General features: G+C 41.8%; 1 protein-coding gene across 2 annotated transcripts in view; it reads left to right on the top strand.

Annotated features, from left to right (window-relative positions):
- XYLB (xylulokinase) overlaps window positions 1-5,973 on the top strand; it is a 96,428-nt gene extending 90,455 nt beyond the window's left edge. For both annotated transcript variants that reach the window (XM_058833119.1, XM_058833120.1), the window contains one exon: window positions 5,686-5,973. In XM_058833119.1, the coding sequence (XP_058689102.1) occupies window positions 5,686-5,769 (84 nt within the window). In that variant the 3' untranslated portion in view covers window positions 5,770-5,973. The remainder of the gene's footprint in view (window positions 1-5,685) is intronic.
- Window positions 5,974-15,498: the final 9,525 nt, after the last annotated feature.

Raw genomic sequence — 15,498 nt, 5'->3', positions numbered from 1 at the left:
AGCCTTTCACTTAAATGATAGTTCTTTTTATAAACTTCAAAGTCATCCCGAGGTTAGGTCCTGTCTTGCTGAGGAGCTCTTCTGAAAGAGTCTGGCTCACCAATGTGAAATTCCCCCAACCACTTCTTTACATTTTTTGGATGGCTACAGCTAGATCTTGGCAGGGTGGAGAAAAAACAGGTCATAACACAGCAATCTGCTCTGGTTTCATCCTTTCTGCTGGGTATAGTTTGGAGACAAGGTGTTAGATCATTGGAGAGAGGAAAACCTCCTGTAGACAGAGGTCAAATGGGACAGTTTGATGTAGCTTCTCCTTCATTGCCAAGGCCTATGCCCACAGCAGGGGTTTCCAGGAACCAAAAATGCAAAAAGCCTTTCTTTGATTTCTAAGGGATCATTTGTGATAATGAATGTGATTTAAAAAAGCAGGGGCAGAGCACACAGAGCAGCTGTTATGGAACAATTAAACTGATGGGCAGGTAAAATAGAATAAAGTCACGAGATGGGGAACACAGAGCTTGTGGTGGGTGATGAATCAGTTGTTAGTGGAAACTGAAGTCTCAAAAGTTCCAACTTGTCTGGCAACAATGTGACTTTGTCCTGTAGCAGACCATCCTGCCTTGAAGAGACCGTTTCAAAGAGGATCAATCCCTCTCTGTGGGTATGACCCCAAGTCTCTTAGCTGAACCTGATTTCCCAGTATTTTTGTAGGATATGGGTATTAATCCGAACATATTTCTAATTCTGTCAATACCCAAACGGGTCATGAGGTGTTCTGATGGAAACCACTGTGGTGATGGTCCTTGGTCACTCACTCCACCAGACTAGCTCAAGTCAGTCATCTGTGGGTTAATCTGTGGGATGAATCCTTCTTCCTTTTTTTTTCAGAATAGCAAAAATTAAAGAGTCATCTCACCTCTTTGGGGCCTCCTCTCTTCCCCAAGAAAAAAGATTAATCAGAACCACTAAGCATGACAAAAATAACCAGGAGATTCTAGAGCAATAAATATATGTTAACAGACAGAAATAATCTGTTATTTCAGCATTAGAATTCAGATCTATTTTAGTAATCTATTAAAACAGGGATGGTTGGCTAGTTGGTTAATTAAGCAAAAATAAAACATGAGAGAGAACACAATTTTCTGGGAGTTGGTCACTTGTGTTTATAGAAGCCGTGAGCCTGTGACAGAGTGCCAGATTGGTTGTGATATTGTCCTGTGGGGTTTTGCAGGGAGAAGGCATAGAGCAGCTCACTACCTCTGGATGTGTGATTTTTGATTGCATTATTGACTCTGCTGAGATTATTATTAATCTTGCAAAAATTCAGGAAGGGAAAATGTAAACCTAACAGGTTTTTGTGACTTTGGTGAATTGCCTTGTAAGTGGGTGGATTTATAGAAGTGACCCTATTACCCAGGAAGGTTATAATGACCTATTTATTGATTCAAAATAATTGTATTTTGTTGAGTTAGATTTTGGAGGGGGGAGGTTGTTTTTCTAGAATTGGTTTAGGTTGGTAATTTAGTGCAAAGTAGGTAATAATAATACAACCACAAACATATAATAGCTATTGATAGAAGTTTGATTAAGGTGATTTGTGTAGCCAATAATTTTTTAACCTGTTAAACTGATTAAGATAGGCTTGCAGAATGAAGTAAAGAATGTAATTGTTTCAGGTGTGGTTTCTTGGAGAAATCTTCAGAGTATTTCAGAATACTGTTTTATTGTTTCTGCTTTATTCTTTCTCTGTTAAGAAAGGTGAACAACTGCTATGATTTGAAAAACAAAACAACTCTTGATTTCTTAAGCAAATCTCTATGAGAAATTTGACTTTGGTTTAAAAAAAAGGAACCCGTCAGAAGTTACAAGTGTTTGTGAGAGACTGATTAATTTTAATCTATTCAGGGTAGATTAAATGTACTCGGGTAGATTAAAATGAGATAATCATCAACATCATCTTTGTAATTTGTAAATTTTGAGCTGCTCCAGTGATTGGCTAACGGAGCATTGCAGGAGATAGGAGGATCCATGTGGATTGTCACTTGTAGTAATAGTTTTTATCTGCTTTTGCTATTAGAAGGTGGCAGGGACAATGTAAACAGTGAAAGGCCTGTTGAGCACATAGGCTGGTAATGTGGAGATGTAGTAACAGGATGACACATTTGGTTTCTTTTAGAGAACAAGGTATCATTGTACAAATGCATTTTTCAGAGAGGGCAGGTTAAATTATTCCCTGTTATAATGTATTATTTATCATTAGCATTTTCTTTAGTCATGGGACTGTCAGAATGTGACCAAATTGTCCCAGGAGAGAAGTTTGGGGTTTGTAAATGAAGCAGTCAGAGTATTGTCAGTGTTGTGGAGTAGGGTATAAAGATAAACTGGAGAAAGGGCCATAATTAAGCAAGGACAATTAAATTATGGACAATAATAAGGTTTGTGTTGTGATACATGTAATTACTTTTGTTAAATATCATGGTTTGATAGATTGGGTTTGAGGCTATGGCAGAGAGGGAATTTATGTCCTTGGGTTTTTATGCATTATTGAGAGTCCTTTATTCCCTTTGGACCTCAATTATAAAAATACATCTATATAATTGCCTCAGGAGAGACACTCCCGGAATCACACAGGAGGAGTTGCCCAAGATTCTGTGGAGGCACTTCAGTCATGACAGATGTGGAGAATCATCTTCCACAGACACCCCTGAGTGCAGACTCATGCTCTGGGTCTTTGTGTTCCATGGGAGCTGCACTGCTCCAGCCCCAAACCTCAGCTGGCATGAAAAATATTGCTTGTGAAAAGCCTGTGGTACTGCTGCACTTATCAGCTATGATGTACTGGTGGTATTGCAGCCAAATTCCCTGAGGAGGAGGAATTTAAGGCTTTGCTTGTCTCTCTGAGCTGCACAGCTTTTTACCCCAAACAACAGGAATAGAGTACAGGAAATATACTTAATTATTTGTTTGCAATTTTTTTTCATATGGTCCATAATGCAGGGTTCATTTACACTAATGACTGAAAAGCTTATTGCAAATGCCTGAATATTCTCAATTAGCAAACTAAGTGCTTAAGTCCAATAAACAGGAAAAAGAAACTGTGTCAGTAAATGTGGTTGTTCATTTATTTTGACACATTTTAATTTAGAGTGATGTATTAACAATAATACTTCCCAGCCTTCTGGTAAATGCATTGTGTGTATTTTGTAAAAAATACTGATGGGCAAATAATATGGAGCCTGCTTTCTCAGTGCCTGAGCTCACTCACCAATGCGGCTTTGCTGTGCTGAATCTTTGCTGAGGAGCACTTAGGGTTTATCAAATTTACAGAATAGTGAAGTAAGAAATAGCCAGTCTTCATTACAGATGCTTCAGTGAATAGAGGAGCTGGTTTTGTTTGAAATACTGATACTCCCAGTATAGCCATAGCTGCCTGCTCAATGTTTTGTTTACTCTGATGTGCATATTTACCAGAAATGGGAGCAATAATATTCTCTGGGAACATGAAAAGAATTTATATATATGTACTTCTCTGAGCCCTCCAGGCCCTCATGTAGTTAGTTAAAAATACCATGCTGAGTAATGTGACATTTCATAATAGTGGTGCATTTTATTTTCTAACCCCATAAATCTGCATAAACCTCCAGGATCTCAGTTTCACTGTCCTGTGGAGAAGAGGAGCTGGGGCACACACATGTTAAATGCCTGGCCTGGGGTCACTGAATGAGTCTGTTGCAGAGGCAGGAGTGAGTAGGATTCTCTGCTTTAATCAGTAGAAGACACTGTAAGACATCACTGTGAGATGGCTTTAAAAACTATTTTATGAAGTCTTGGCTAACAAACAGTGTCTCTTTCCACTTGCTGTGCATGCTCCTTCTCTTCTATACTTCTTCATATACTTAATCTGTTATAGAAATACAGAAATGAAACTTTAATTTCTGTAACATCTGGTTTGTAAAAAGGGAGGAGTTGATCAAAACTAGATCCATCTGCAGAATGTGTCCATTAAGTCGCTTCCACCTGCTGTTGTGGAAGGTGGAAATGGAAATGAACAGATAAATCCAGTTTTTACTGGTCAGGCTTAAACTATCATTCAGGAGAAGTGAAACATAAAAACTGGGTATTTTGCCATCTGTTGAAAGACAAAACAAAAACCCATTGTTTTTATTTCCTAGGTGAGAAAACTTTGTGATTTCTTAAAAAAAAAAATAAAAATATATATATATATATATATATATTTAATCTGGGAAAGTATGGCTGTTACTGACACTGAGGCCACTTCAGGACTGTACAGAGACCTGCACAAGAACAAGCTCATCTTCTATTACATCCCCAGAGTTTACACCTGAAGCATTTTCCTCCTGAATTTTTCCTGTGTGTGCACACACTGTTGTTTGCTGTCCTGAGAAGAAGGAAATGCACTGAAATGCTAGATCTTGCTTACTGATGAGAGCAGTAATTCAGTTTGCTGGGTATGATTCATTGTGGCTCTATAACCTCTCTGAACCTGGAGCCAGGAGTGAGGCTGCCCTGATTGTGAGTCAGTGCAGAGGCCTTGTAGACCAGACTGGCAGCCTCTAGGATTCACTGTGGCAGGGCTATGACCTTATTGCATCCTCCTAAGGACTGCTTGAGCCTGTACCAGACCCTGCACTGGCTCCTGGCAGTCCCTCCTTTGTGCTGGAGCCAGCAAATGTGCAAAGCTGTCCTGGTATGGCTTGTCACGGTACTGATTTTATTAGAGGCACAGTTAACACCAGAGGGAGGAGATAAGGGGAAAGATGAATCTCCAAGATCTAGATGAAGTACAGTTTTTGGTTGGAGCCAGAGCAGAGATTTTTTTCAGGCTTTCTCATGTCATGGATCTCACCCATATCCAAAAGTGCAGGATATGTCTGGGTCTGGGGTTTTGAATACATTTGAGTCTTGATTCTTCTTTTTATGTTTGTAACAATACTGTGTCTAAAAACTCCTGGAAAATTCTAGCTAGAAAAAAAAAGCTACTCAGAGACTTGGTGTAGTTGTGGATAGAAGCTGGGTCTGCATTTGTCCTTGGGCCTGGGGAGCAAGGACCATTCTGGGCAGATTGTGGATGGGAAAAGCTGTGGCTGTGAAAGACATGTATTAGAGAAGCAGCTCAAAAAGGTACAGGAGTCTGAGAGGGAGTGTGAAGTGCATTTTAGAAGGCCCTGGTCAGCACATTGGCCAAGGAGGACCTATCTGACTGTGCTGGAGGGCGGCAGTGGGGTGATTAGTGAGGCTGAGGAGGAGGAGACAGAGGCAGTGATCCATCCTGGGGCAGTGGAGGGAGGCAAGGACAGGAGTTCTGCCTGAGTGATTAGCACAGCTATTACTGAGGGGGCATGTCACACCAGGAGAGGTGACTTTAGCTGAGCTGCTTCTGCTGGAAGTAATGGCTTCTGCTTATAGCAAGAACACAGTCACAATAAGAACAACCTGTGCATGTCATAAAATTAAGCTGTAAAGGTGATGGTAAAAAGGACTGTGACATTTAATGAGGGAAAACTCTGCAGTGCTTTCATGAGCAAATTGAGGAAAAACCACCCCAAACCTTCAGGTACCTGTGAAGATATTGCATTTTTCATGTCTGAAGATGTCTTGTAACTGTAGTGTAATTTAAAAATCTAATTTTTCAATGAGACATATTTATTTCTTTTTCCTTTTTAGCTCTATCGTCCACTTCTGAAAAGATATGCTGAGCTTGAACAGAAGGTTATCTACAACCCAGCCTCATCTTGTCTTGTGAAATAGAAGCAAACAAAATTTATATGTCGGCTGAGTGGGCTCCCAAGGAGAAGATCAGAAGAGATTTGCTCAGAATTTACTGGAGCTGTTTAAATCATTTTGTTCCTCTTTGTAGACAAATAATTTTTAAATGTCTGTGTTTGAGTGTGTTGGTGGGGAAAAAAATTACATTGTGATCGAAAACCTGATTAAAAAAGCATCATATTGCTCTGTGTGTTTGTGGCCTCAATTTTTCTTAGGTACTTTTCAGACTGCACTTGCTGTTTTGGAAGAGCTGGGTGACAAAGTCAAGTTCCTTGTGTATGTGAGTCATTCTACCCATCTCTGTCAGCTTTGATCCATGTGTTTGGCATGCCAGCCTCTGCATACCTGTCTAGCAAAGTATCTTAATTCTTCAACTTCTCTTGCTTAAATGTTTTGAGACTATCTTTCTGCTCATCTGTAACTTGGAGATGTTTATATTTGTCTACACAGAAAGCACAGTGACTTAATTCCATCTTTCTTTAATATGTGGGGGAGGCTGATTAAAGTTTTTAATGACTCCCTGGGATCCTCTGAGATGGGAAATTCTAGCCACATGACATTATGGAAAGCCTGTTTTGTGATAAAACATGATATGGCAGGGGTTTATAGGTTGTGGAAAGCACAGAGATTTTATGTGATACAGACACCACTGTGCATTGTTTTACTTGACATCAGTTTTGTAAAAAAATAAGAGACCAAACATGAGAAGTTTCATATGTCCCCTTTCTGCTTCAAAAAGCAGTCAGTTCATTTGCATACCAGCTTGGGGGTTACTCTCTTCCTTTGTCCTTCTTGTCTTGGCTGTGAAATTCTGTCATGCTCTGCTCTCAACAGGGCAGGAAGGTAAATCTTTTTCTTACACCCCCTATATCCCATTTCTTTCTTGGAGATCTTGAATAGAACAGCTTGATTGTCTTGCTCTGTTGCTACTGTTTCACCTCAAATGTTTTAGTCCAGATTAAGTAGCCTCTAGCTGAGAAAATCTTAGAAAATGTGAGCCAGGAGATCGTTCTGCAAAGAGGTGTGGAAGTTGCAGAATTTGAATGAACATCCCTGTGCAAGTGGGAACATTTTACTCTATTCTGGGGAGCTGATACCTTTCCCTTAGGATAAAATTTCTTCTTGGAATAAAGCAGATTGTTTAATGGAAGTGACTGAAGCCTTTCTTCCCTTCCTGTATGTAGAAGCTGCAATGTGTCTTGGAAATAAGCCAGGGAATTGTAGAGAGTAGAGGATCTCTTTATTGACTGAGAGCTGGACTGTGCCCCTGCTGGAGCTGGGTGACTCAAATTCATATTCTTCATATTTTGGGGGCATAGAAGCACTCTCTCAACCCCTGCCACATCTCTGTTGAGAGTGGGAAGCCCTTGTCATGACTCACCTCTGGAGTGGCCAGGGAATACTCACATTCCTCCTTTGGACTCACTTTTAAATTTAAGTGCTTCTCCTTTAAGTACGAACAGTACCTTTTTTTGTTCACAACTGAATAATTACAACTTCTCCTGATATTAGCATGATTACTCAGGAAGGTCAAGAATTACATTTCCAAGTTGCTAAAGCAGGCTTCTTCTAAGCAATTGCTTTAAAAGGTGGCATTAGAAATACACATCTATCTCTTTTATGTGCTTATTACTCTAGGTCCAAAGGTACAGTGCTAGAACATATAATATTTCTTGCAGGCCTCCACTGTCAGCACTTGCTTTGTCATTGAGCAAGGCTGTAGAGAAATGCAGAAGGATTAATTTATACAATTAAACAATGCCTGCTAGTTTAAGTAGCATTACCATCATCAGTAGCCTGAAGTTCTGTCAGGCTACTGTCAAAATTAACAACACAGGGATGGGGTTTGGAGAGGTCACAATCACAGAATAGGTCAGGTTGGAAGAGGCCACAGGGGTCATTTGATACCATCTCCCTGCTCCAAAAGGGTTATCCCAGAGGACACGGCACAGGATTGTGTCCAGATGGTTCTGGAAAATCTCCAGTGATGGAGACTCCACATCCTCTCTGAGTGATCTGTTCCAGTCTTGATCACTGCCCAGTAAAGAGGTTCTTCCTCATGTTCAGGTGGAACTTTCTGGGCATCAGTTTCTGCCCATTCCTCTTATCCCATTGCTGGGGGTCACTGGGCAGAGCCTGGTCTATGTCGAGGCTGAACAGCCCCAGCTCCCTCACCCTTTCCTCATAACAGAGATTCTCCAGACCCTTGGTGACCAAAGGAAGGTCTTTCTCCTGACATTCATTTAACCTGGTCTCCTGGGTCAGAGATTCATCAGTCTTATTCGTGAAGACTGACAAAAAGAAGGCATTCAATAACTCTGCTTTCTCTACATCTTTCAGCTTTGCGCAGTTTTGGTGACAATTTCTTGAGTAGCTCATTTGTTTTGTCAGGGTGAGATGATTATTGTCTCTTGTAGCTTTCTGGCTTTATTTGCTTGTGAGATGGGAGGCTCAAGATCAGTTTCTTATTCAGCTGAGGAAGATTAAAGCTCACATTTCCCAGCTCATAGCACATTGTAGAACATTTCTAGTTAATATCTTGGCTTCTAGCAAAGTATTATGTGGTGCTAGTAGGATTTTGTCTGGATGATTTAACTACTTTCTGGGCCTGAATTCTTCTCTGAATAGGGAGAAGAGATACTTCCTTGTCTGCTGGGCTGGGCTGGGGCTCTCTGACATGTTCCACATTAGCATTGGAGCACTGTGTCCTCAGGGCAGCTGATGCACTGTGTGTTTGCTGCAAGAGTCCCTGAGAAAAGACTCAGATGCAGGGCTCTGCAGAGTGAGCCACCGCTGAATTATAGTATTGCTGTGCTGATGGGTTTATTAGGGCTGTCCTCTGAGGAGCAGTGTCTAGAGTACAAGAATTTATAGACAAGCTCCTTTTTTTTCCAGCTCACCCAAGTTGCACATGTTCACTGACTAGCGTCTGATAGAATAAGACTCAATAAATCTCCCCTTTGAAAGGTCCTTTGAAGAAATTCTGCTGTAAGACTTCTACTACTCTTTTATTTTTGTCCTTCTAGGAAATCACATTAGCTTACCAAGGAAACACAGCCTTCCTGCTCTCATGTGCACATCCCTTTATAAAAGTCCCCAGTGATGGGATCTGGTGCCCTTTGGTTTTCAAAACCATGTGGGCTTTTTGCCAGCTTGTCTACCTTGTGGTACTGTGGTTATCTGGAGCAGAGAAATCTTATGGTGTCAGCTGGACTCGATGATCTTGGAGCTGTTTTCCAGTCTCAGTGATTCTACAGCTTAATCAACAGCTTAGCTAAGAGAAATCTAAAGGCAAGGCAATATCTTCTACCTCTAAATATTTTATCGAGGTTGATTCCCTTCCTCCTCCACAGGGGATCTTACTGTTCTTCAAAGTGAGCAACCTGGCATGCCCATCTTGCCTAGATGGAAGGTCAGCTTCTGTGTTTAAATATCTGATGAACTATTCCCAGTCTAGAATAACTTGATGGAAAATTGATCTCACCTCCTGTAAAAAAAAAAAACCAACAACGCTTGATTGCCATAAAGAGATTATTCACTGCTGTCTTGCCTGTAGCTCCTGTCCTGCACAAGCGAAGCTACTGTAGGGTAGACGTGGGTCATGGAGTTACATGGAAAAATCCAAGCACCTTCCCTAGCTCGATGGCCCTGTGCTCTCGCCAGTCAATCAGAGTTTGACTGGATTCACCCACAAGCTCTTGCTGTACAACAACCCAAAGACAAACAGTTTTTTTTGCAGCCTGAAGTCTTTAAAGTCTTTTGTGATGCAGCTGGAAACAAACAGGGAAAGATGTTTGCTTTTTCTTAAGGGATCAGTCTGAGAGAGTTGGAGCTCTGATTGAATAAGTAATGTACTGAAAAAAAAATCCATGCTGTGTCAGTGCTTTAATAAGTAATTGAGCTGAATACCACCGTGTGTGATCCCAGGGGGACCTTTTTGTTTTTCAGCTTGCTTTTCCTTTGGAGTTGAGCTACCACCACAGATCACAGAGCAGTGCAGTAAAGGATGTGTATCTAAAGCCACTAAAAGCCAAAGCAGGACTTTGAACAAATAATTTGTTTTATCCTCATTTCTATTACCTTGGTCCCCAGACTGCTGCGTGCAGGTTAGGGGCTAAGTGGAAAAAACTCAATGTTTTAGGGAACTAAACTGTCTGATCTTGGTGTTGTCATCAATGCAAGGCCAATTTAGAACCTCCTTCTTAGGAGAAAGGGAACACTTTGGATTTCTCCTCGGCTGATGATTTTTCATGTAGCCTCTCGGAATTTGGTTTTGGTAAAGTTTTGACCCTCATGTTAAATGGGCTGAAATTACCAAACAAATGGCAAAGGAAAACAGGCAGAACATTCACTCATACCAGGGCATCACTGTTTTGTGAGGAGCATTTCTCTAACAAGCTTCTCTGAAGGTGACTGTAATCCTGATTCCATGTGGCTGGAAATTTTATACTCCTGTGCAAATTGGGTGCAAAATCATGTCTGCACCAAAGAATCTTACCTCTTTATTACTTTAAGCTCATTTTATGCATGTCAAAAGCACTATGTAATGTGCAAGGCAAAAGAAGTCTGAATGAATTCTTCAGGTAACCCCTGCTCACCTTCCATACTTTGCAGTCTGGATCAAGCCTCTTTGCTTGGTCAGTTCAAGTGGTTTACCTTTCAGGCATCACAACTTTCATTGTCAGAATGCAATATTTTTAGATTATTTTTTCCCCTAGAACCAGTTTTTTTCCTCTTTTGCAGCAGATAACTACCTTTTCTTGTAGATGATTTACCTTGTTGGCTGTTTCCACTTCCAAGGGATGCTGAGAGGTTCTCTTACATGACACTTTGCTGAAATCCAATCCCAAGAGTAATTTTTCATTTCTTGTTCTTCTGCTTCTCTGCTGCTTTGAAAAGTTGGCCTCAACAAACAGAACAATGTTTCTGTGGTGATCCCAGACATCTGGGAACGTCTCAACCACAGTGGGAACTCAGTGACTTTGTTCAGTGTTCTTGAAGCACATACCCTGAGGGGAAGGGTGAAGGAGCAGCTATCACTGCCTATGGATACTGCTGCAATCTCTGGTTCCAGTCTTTCACTGAGTTACCTCATGCTCTGATGTGTCAGCCTGCCCATTAGCCCATTAGATATGATGTTCAATCACCAGCCTGACTACTTTGGGGATATTACTAACTGCCTGCAGTGTTTTTTGCTCTAACATCTTGAGATGACAGGTATTTGTAACACATTCTTAAGATGCTTTTATTTGGTATATTTTGGCAGAGCACTCTGTAATGCATCCATCTGCTTGTCATTCCTCTTTTAGCATCTCATCAGCCAAATAGGAGTCTGGTCATTCAGGTGTGGGATTCATCTGACCAGTGCAGACATCTCTGTCTGCTGTCATATGGGCTCCTTCAGCAATCAAAGGAGAAGACCACGAGGGAGAAGAGTTTCTGGCTGTTGTTCATCTTACCTTGTGGCAGATGTCTACAACAGATCAGGTGATTTGTCTCCTGAGTGAGCAGTTTCTCCCTACTGAGTAGAAAGGCAGTGGTGTGGAGAAGAGGACAGAAAAAACCGATTTCTCTTTTTGTGCCAAAACTCCTGAAGACTTGATTGAAAGCTTGTCTCAACTTTGGAGACAAGATTTGTCCCCAGCTACCACTGTACAGCTGGAAAGCTTTCTTGTTCCAGGATTGCTCTGTTTTTACTGTCAAATCTGTAAGATGACCTCCCCAGCTCCTCTCAGGCTGCCTCTCCACATACCTGCATGGAGGTATCCAGCAGACACTGTTTGATTTGTTACTTACATTCTTGCTTTTTGTCCTTTAGTTGTGTGCCCTTGCTTGTGTGTATCCCTTCAAGCTGGACTCTCTCAGGCATTTGTGTTATGCCTGCAAGCTCAGAAGCCTGGTTCAGTGAAAGACAGCTCCCTTAAGACTGAGACAAGCTTTGCACAGGAAAACAAAGGTCTGCTCAACTTGCTGTTTGAGGACACTATTTACTCTCTGATTGACATGTATGCACTACCCTCCTGAAACCTCAACTCTCTTCCAGATCTGATAAATACTGGTGTTTTGGAAGATGGAATTCTCCTTAAAAAGTAGTCCAAGCCATGCTGTGTAACAGAAGGACGTGGAGCAGAAATGGAGCTGCTTCTTAGGTGAGGACTTTTATCTTAAAATAAAACATCTTGCAGAAATCAAGTGAGAGGCAAAGGAGTCACACAACTTTGATATCACAGTTTATGCCACCTGGGAGCATCTCTTCACATGACTGTCACAGCTTGTTAGGTTAGGATGGGACATTCCCCTGTCACTCCTGGAATAATTTCTTTGCTGGGTTACTGCTCTGCTTGAGGACAGCTGCATATAGCAGAAATATCCTTTCCATCAAGAAAGATGTTGTCAAAAGGCAACAATATATTTTCCCAATTTCCATTTTCAGTTAAATTATTTGGGTCCCCGCAATTGTTGTCCCTTAGAAGGAACACCTACTCAAGCACAGAAAAGAGAAGACATTGAATGCTGCTAATCCAATATGTGATTTAGTCAGAGAGATCAACTGAGTGTATAAGCAAATAAGCTGCATTTCAAGCCCTCCCTTGCTGTGAAATTGTTTTATTTTCCTCAGAGTGATTCTTGGCTCAGAAAATACAGCTGCTGTTTTTCATTTGTGGAAGGTGTCCCTGCCTGTGGCAGGGGGATTGGAACTAGATGATCTCAAGGTCCCTCCTTACCCAAACCATTCTGTGACTCTGTTTGACAGACTCTCCCAAACACCTTTCAGCACAGAATAATTTTGCTGTTTGCCCAGTGAATACAGATATATATATTTTTTGTTTTGATCTGCATTGTGTGTGGTTTTGGAATGATTTATAAATGGACTGGTTAAACAAGTGTTGCTACAACTGCCCCTGCCTGTTGTCAACCCTCCTTGTTCATGGGCTTCCACAGCAAGAAAGATGAGCCTCTGTGGGACAGAGGGCTTCCAATAAAGACCAGAGTAAATGTCAAGAGGGTCTTTTCCCTTCCCTCCTGGCACAGAAACTTTGTTGTAACTCAGGTTTGCTGGACAGACAGTGTTGCATTATCTGTAGTATGAGTAGTTTGAAGTGAAGGATGCTAATGTTCAGCCAGATTGTCTGGATGAGAAATCACTGAGGTGAGACTGGGCAGACAATTTGTATCAAGTTCTGCATTTTGTAATTTATACTCTGAATCTTTAAATTACAAAGTAAATTAACTTTCTCAGATGACTGAGAACCATGTTTAGAGGGGGAGGGAGAATTCATCTGGACTTGGGAATTCTTGATGAGGGGACCCAGGCATGCAGAGGATCTCTTTTTTCTGGCCTGATGCATCCTAACCTTTTCCTCTACCGCAGCTCAGGTTTACAGCAGACATGGAAACCTCTCCCTCCCTGAGCTTCCTGCAGCCTACCAAAGGTGGCCTGCAAACTGGCACCTGGGGTCAAATCCAGCAGGCAGGGGGAACACCCAGAGCTCCCTGCTCACGGTGAAAGGCTTTCATCCTGAGGCTGTTGTCCAAAAAGCTGGCTACTTTGCATCAGCTGGACACAAGGCTCTCTTTGGGGGCTGAGCTGTGGTGCCTCTTGGATCTGCCTTTGACTGGGAGTTCAACCTTAAGCAGGAGTAAAGGAGGTGAAAGGTAAAAAGCATACTAACTTTTGGACATGATGACTAAAAACTATGAGTATGACCGAGCCATGAAGAAGGTGAATGTTATCCTTGACTTTACCTGTGTGCCTTTCCAGTTGAGATGGAGCATTGCCTCATGCAGAACTTTGGTAAGACACAGCCAGATCTGCTCTCTTGTGCTGAAGAAAGAAGAATTAAAACTGGAACAGGTGAAGGAGGGGCTGGTATCTTGGTCAGGGGAAAGGAAGGGCTGTCCTAGGAGAGGAGGCTGAAAGTTTAACTTGCTTTGCCAGAAGCACAAAGAAGTTGGGTTATTCAGTAAAAATTATTTACTGGGTTATTCAGTAAAAATCTTTTGGGTTGGAGAAAGCTCTTCAAGCCAAAGAACAGTGTTGGCACATGAGCAAATGACACATACTGATTGGGAATAAATTTGCACTGGAAATTAGGAGCAAGGTGGGGGGCGAGGTGCTTGAGGACCTCTTGTACTCTGTGCGTGGTGCCAGGAATACAGAGCTCCACACCTGCAGCACAACATGCTGCAGGGTGGTAACAAGGTGTGAGAAATCCTGTGTGAAAACTGGTTTGGACCAACAGTGACCTTTAGAGAAACTGCTGTGTGGACAGAGTAGGGTTTCACACTTGACCTCTTCTTGACTGTGTTTGGTTTGTGGGAAGGAACAAGTATGGACGGGACAAATAATGGAAAGCTTCCAACTCCTTAATCTTTGGGCTTGTAATAGCCCAGTGTGCTATCAGTTTTCTGGGCTGGTCCTCTACAAACAAGAGGAGTTTACCCCACGGCAATCTTTCTTCACTGGAACCCTGCAAAAGGAAGTGAGGTTTAATTAGCATTTTAAAGTGGACAGCCTTGAAGTTAATGATATTCAATAAAGAAAAATTGTTTTAACCTTATTTGCACTTTTCAATTTACTTATTAGAGGCCATCTGTTATATTTTAAGCAAGAGCACTGGGAGCTAAACTCTCAGATTGTCAAATGAGTTTTAACTAGCTAAGCAGAAGGGAAAGAACAGGCTGCCTTAAATGAGCAGTTAGGATGTTTTTCTTCAATTTCTTACTTTTGTGTCAAAAAGCAAATGGTCACCCTTTCAAGAAGCAGTCAAGTTGCGACAATGACATCTGTTTTTACAAGTGCTGATGAGTCTTGGCCAATGTCACTTGTCCTCAGATCTCAGATATGCTCTAACATTGATGAAATTCAAAAAGCCAAAAGTGAGATGAAACTGGTGAGGGTGTGAAGGGCAGGAATAAGGATTTCTATAAGTAAGTCACCAGGAAAGGGAAAATGAGTACATACTGATTTGCTGCTGAATGTGTTGGCCAACCTACTGACAAAGGGCATGGGGAAAGCTGAGGTTCTCTCTGCCTTTGTCATTACTGGCAAGGTCTGCCATCAAACCTCTCCATTTTCACACCTAGTAGCAGGATTTAGGAGAGCCAGGTGCCGCCTCTTGTAGGGGAGGATCAATTTATGGACTGGTGAAGCAAAATAGGCATACATGGGTGCATGGGACCTGGTGGGATGTGTTCAAGGGTGCTGAGGAAGATGGTGGATGCCATTGCAAGACTGTTCAATGTGATCTCTGAAAGGAGGGGATGATTGTAGAAGGTCCCCAGTGATCGGGAAGAGGCTGATGTCGAGGTCATCCTCAAGCAGGGAGGGCCTAAGAAAACTGCAGACTGGTCAGCTTTACCTTTGTCTCCATGAAGGTCACAGAACAAATCTCCTTGGGGACCATTTCCAGACATGGGAAGGGCAAGAAGAGACTGGAATGCAGGGACCTCATCTCCATTGACTGTCACAGGATTTTGACTCCTAAGCTTAGCTCTTTTCAGCTTGAGCAGATTCCCACCATACCTCTGAGAAACTGGGTGTTTTTCTGTGTCCCTGGGCAAAACAGGAACCTTTGGTAGGACAAGAGCCAAACCTTGGTCTCCCAGGTCTCATGAGAATAATTTAAATACTGGGCAACTCATAATTCCTCCTAGAGGGCTGGGAAAGGAAAACAAAATGTCCTCTCCACATCTACTGAGAAATTTATG

Source organism: Poecile atricapillus, chromosome 2 (assembly GCF_030490865.1).
Source record: "Poecile atricapillus isolate bPoeAtr1 chromosome 2, bPoeAtr1.hap1, whole genome shotgun sequence".
NCBI lineage: Eukaryota > Metazoa > Chordata > Aves > Passeriformes > Paridae > Poecile > Poecile atricapillus.
The sequence above is the reverse complement of the archived record's forward strand: the minus strand, read 5'-3'. Positions and strand labels throughout refer to the sequence as shown.